Source organism: Lygodium microphyllum, chromosome 19 (genome assembly GCF_053477565.2).
Source record: "Lygodium microphyllum isolate KBCC chromosome 19, Lygodium_microphyllum_v1.1.10, whole genome shotgun sequence".
In the NCBI taxonomy this organism is placed as follows: Eukaryota; Viridiplantae; Streptophyta; class Polypodiopsida; order Schizaeales; family Lygodiaceae; genus Lygodium; species Lygodium microphyllum.
In genome coordinates, this window is record NC_141153.1 from 8,829,357 (window position 1) to 8,832,174 (window position 2,818).

Below are 2,818 nucleotides of genomic sequence, written 5' to 3' on the forward strand. Positions count from 1 at the left end.
AGTAAATTTACATACTTAGTGCCCATAGTAAATAATTCTACTTAGATACATGTTTGCAGTCTGTAGTAAATAATTTTACTTAGATACCTGATTGCAGCCTGTAATAATGCTAGAGAGACTGCGAAACAACAAAATAGCACTCAAATTTCCAGTCTGCGACTTTACTGCTGTTAATGCAACATACTTGAGGTGCGTTAGAGGAATGAAGGATTTAAAGGTTCCATGCTCTTGATATTCTCATCACTTTACATTAAACAAACCATCAAGAGATGATTCCTCGAGACAACATACAGGTAATAGAATCTACAAGTTGGAAGCACGATCAGTCTTGAATGAATGACTGTCCAACATATCAGGCAGAGCAGCGGTGGCAAATCACTGATTTGTGAAAGCCTGCAACATGCAAACAAAAGAGCGTCACCTTACTTGAGAGACAATGTAAAAATTTCTTAAGTTGCCTCACGTGTCTCACAAGAGATGTATTCTCAAGTCACACGTTTCTGATGAGCAGCGTGTAAAAAGTCCATGAGAAAGCACGTATCTCTTCAAACACATTAGTAACCCATTCAAGAGAATTAACTAGCAAATACTAATACTATCACAACTCCATGAAGCTGGATCATGACATATTCGTTGAAGTGATCAAAAGGAAACCAGATTGATATAGAATGAATAATCCTTTGATATGCAGGCAATACATAAAACAGTGAAGTATCAGGTCATGAGAAAGAAGGTATACATTTGACCACACACATGCACACTGCAAGTGATCAAAAGGAAACCAGATTGACATAGAATGAATGATCCTTTGGCATGCAGGCAATACATTCAACATGAAGTCGCAGGTCATGAAAAAAGGTATACAGTTCGACCACACGTGCACACTGTGATCCATGATACATGGCATGATAGATTGTACGTTAAGTGCACTACGAACATAACCTGAAGAAATAAAGAATGTTACGATAATTCCTGAAGCGAGAGGTAGGAAAAAAAGACTTACGGCAAATACTGTGTTGTGTCCCGGGTCAGCAAGGTGGGCAGCTAGGTTGTCAATGGGACCAGTGCCAGTGTAAATGGCCTGGAACCAGGCACCCATGACGGCGAGCATGGCAAGTCTGCCATTCTTGATCTCTTTTGTCCTCAGCTCCTTCACCTTCTCTGGAGATCCAGATCCCCAGCCTAAGGGGTCAAACCAGAAGCCACCGGGGTAGCCCACATCCGTCCCTGTGAGCTTATTGTTCGGGAAGACGGGATCAGTGTTCACCGAGCCAGGCTTCAGGATGTCAGCCCATCTCCGACCCTCTGCCCATCCCATGAAAATGAGCTCTACTACGAAGAGGGTTGTCTGGTCAGTGAAGTACTGTGCCTCACCGGCCGTGTACCACGATGGGGTATTGAGAACTCCTGCCTTTGTCAAAGCTTCTGGGATGAAGATGCCTGCAGCGCCAAGCATTGCCCATCTGCAGTGCACAATCTCAGCCTGCACAAACCATTTCAGCAGCTCTGGCTCAGAACCTGTGGCAGAGGGCCAAGATACATGGTTAGAAGTAGCGGCCTGCTTGGATTAATCACGCTGAAGATCTAAAGATAAACTCACATGGAGATTGCAGCTACATTTAAGGCAAACAAACAAAACTAGTCCAAAATCGGAATACAAATATTCTCTCTCTGCCTCTTCTGTAACTTTTCTGACACTACTTTAAACTCGCTTAGACATATCACATACCAAGGCCGAGCGGATCGAAGCCAAAGTCTCCTGGGAGGCTGCATTTCAAAAACACACGAGCGTAATGAGTAAATTTGGCTCAGAGTTTAATATGGCTTCCAAGAGAACTAAGGCGTCGCAGAATCTAACCTTCCATCTAGCCATGCAGGAGGGGTGCTTCCTGGGAACCAGAGAGGCCTCTCACTGGCTGCGGCTGCTGACACAGACAGAGCTCTCTTGCCAACATTAACGGCGGGCAATGCGGGGGAGGCCCGGAGAGCCTTGCCGGATAGAAAGGAGCTCTTCTTGCTCATAGCGCTGTATCACAAGCCCCAGGACGGAGATGGGAGTGAAAACTTGTTGTATCACATTGCTCCGGGGGGGGGGTCCACAGAGAGAGAGGAGAAAGAGAGAGCACTATACCTCGAAGCAGCGGCTATGGCTGTCACGTTGCTGGAAGTGCATACTGCGGACGCCATCTTCAAAGGTGTAGAAGCAGGCGCCTCGCAGTGCTGAAGAAGATTGTTAGTGAGTGAGCGTGCTGTAGACTGAACTAGAGCGGGCGCCGAGAAGCTTACACGAGGCAAGGCTGTCTTTCTGTTCCTCGAATACAATACTTGTTGATAGACTTGGTTGTGAGAGGAAAGACTAGTAGTAGTAGTAGTAGTAGCAGTAGAAGACAATTGAGATAAAGAAAGAAGGCTTAGTGGATAGGGTACATCTCCCCATTGGCTGCTGCCCTCTCTCCTTCATTCACCCACTCAACCCTCACCACACACGCACGCGCACACAATATATTGCTTTCCATCTGCTTTTACGTCCCCTTGAGATATCATCCTTTTAATGTTTGTATTTGAAACCCAATTGCAATCTCAACAAATTACTTTCACCTCAACTTGCCCTATCAAAGGGACATTGATATTTCAAACCTCACACTACAACAATATAGTAAACATTTTGATTCATTCAATAAAGGAGTCAAGTCCAACCTTTTTTTTTAATGTGAAAAATAATTGATATAGGTGCCACAGGACAACCAAAATATTGTTGAAATGGTACCCAACACAAGATTACACTTTAGCCTTTGTGAGGAGTTTGTGAGCCATACCT

General features: G+C 44.6%; 1 protein-coding gene across 1 annotated transcript; it reads right to left on the reverse strand.

Moving 5' to 3' along the window:
- Positions 1 to 203: 203 nt before the first annotated feature.
- LOC148019542 (photosystem I chlorophyll a/b-binding protein 2, chloroplastic-like) lies at positions 204 to 2,361 on the reverse strand. The gene is made up of 5 exons (XM_087699508.1): positions 2,132 to 2,361; positions 1,859 to 2,026; positions 1,730 to 1,767; positions 1,004 to 1,518; positions 204 to 393 (listed from the first exon to the last, which is right to left on the reverse strand). The coding sequence occupies exons 1-5, from the start codon at positions 2,185 to 2,187 to the stop codon at positions 376 to 378; spliced, it is 795 nt and encodes a 264-aa protein (XP_087555634.1). The 5' UTR covers positions 2,188 to 2,361; the 3' UTR covers positions 204 to 375.
- Positions 2,362 to 2,818: the final 457 nt, after the last annotated feature.

What these genes read in the sequence shown, in the direction of transcription:
- LOC148019542 (XM_087699508.1), bottom strand. Translation starts at nt 2,187, where the DNA reads ATGGCGTCCGCAGTATGCACTTCCAGCAACGTGACAGCCATAGCCGCT. An exon ending in GCCATAGCCGCTGCTTCGAG is followed by an intron (nt 2,027 to 2,131) that starts GTATAGTGCTCT and finishes CTTGTGATACAG; the next exon opens with CGCTATGAGCAAGAAGAGCT. An exon ending in CTTCGATCCGCTCGGCCTTG is followed by an intron (nt 1,519 to 1,729) that starts GTATGTGATATG and finishes CCTCTGCCACAG; the next exon opens with GTTCTGAGCCAGAGCTGCTG.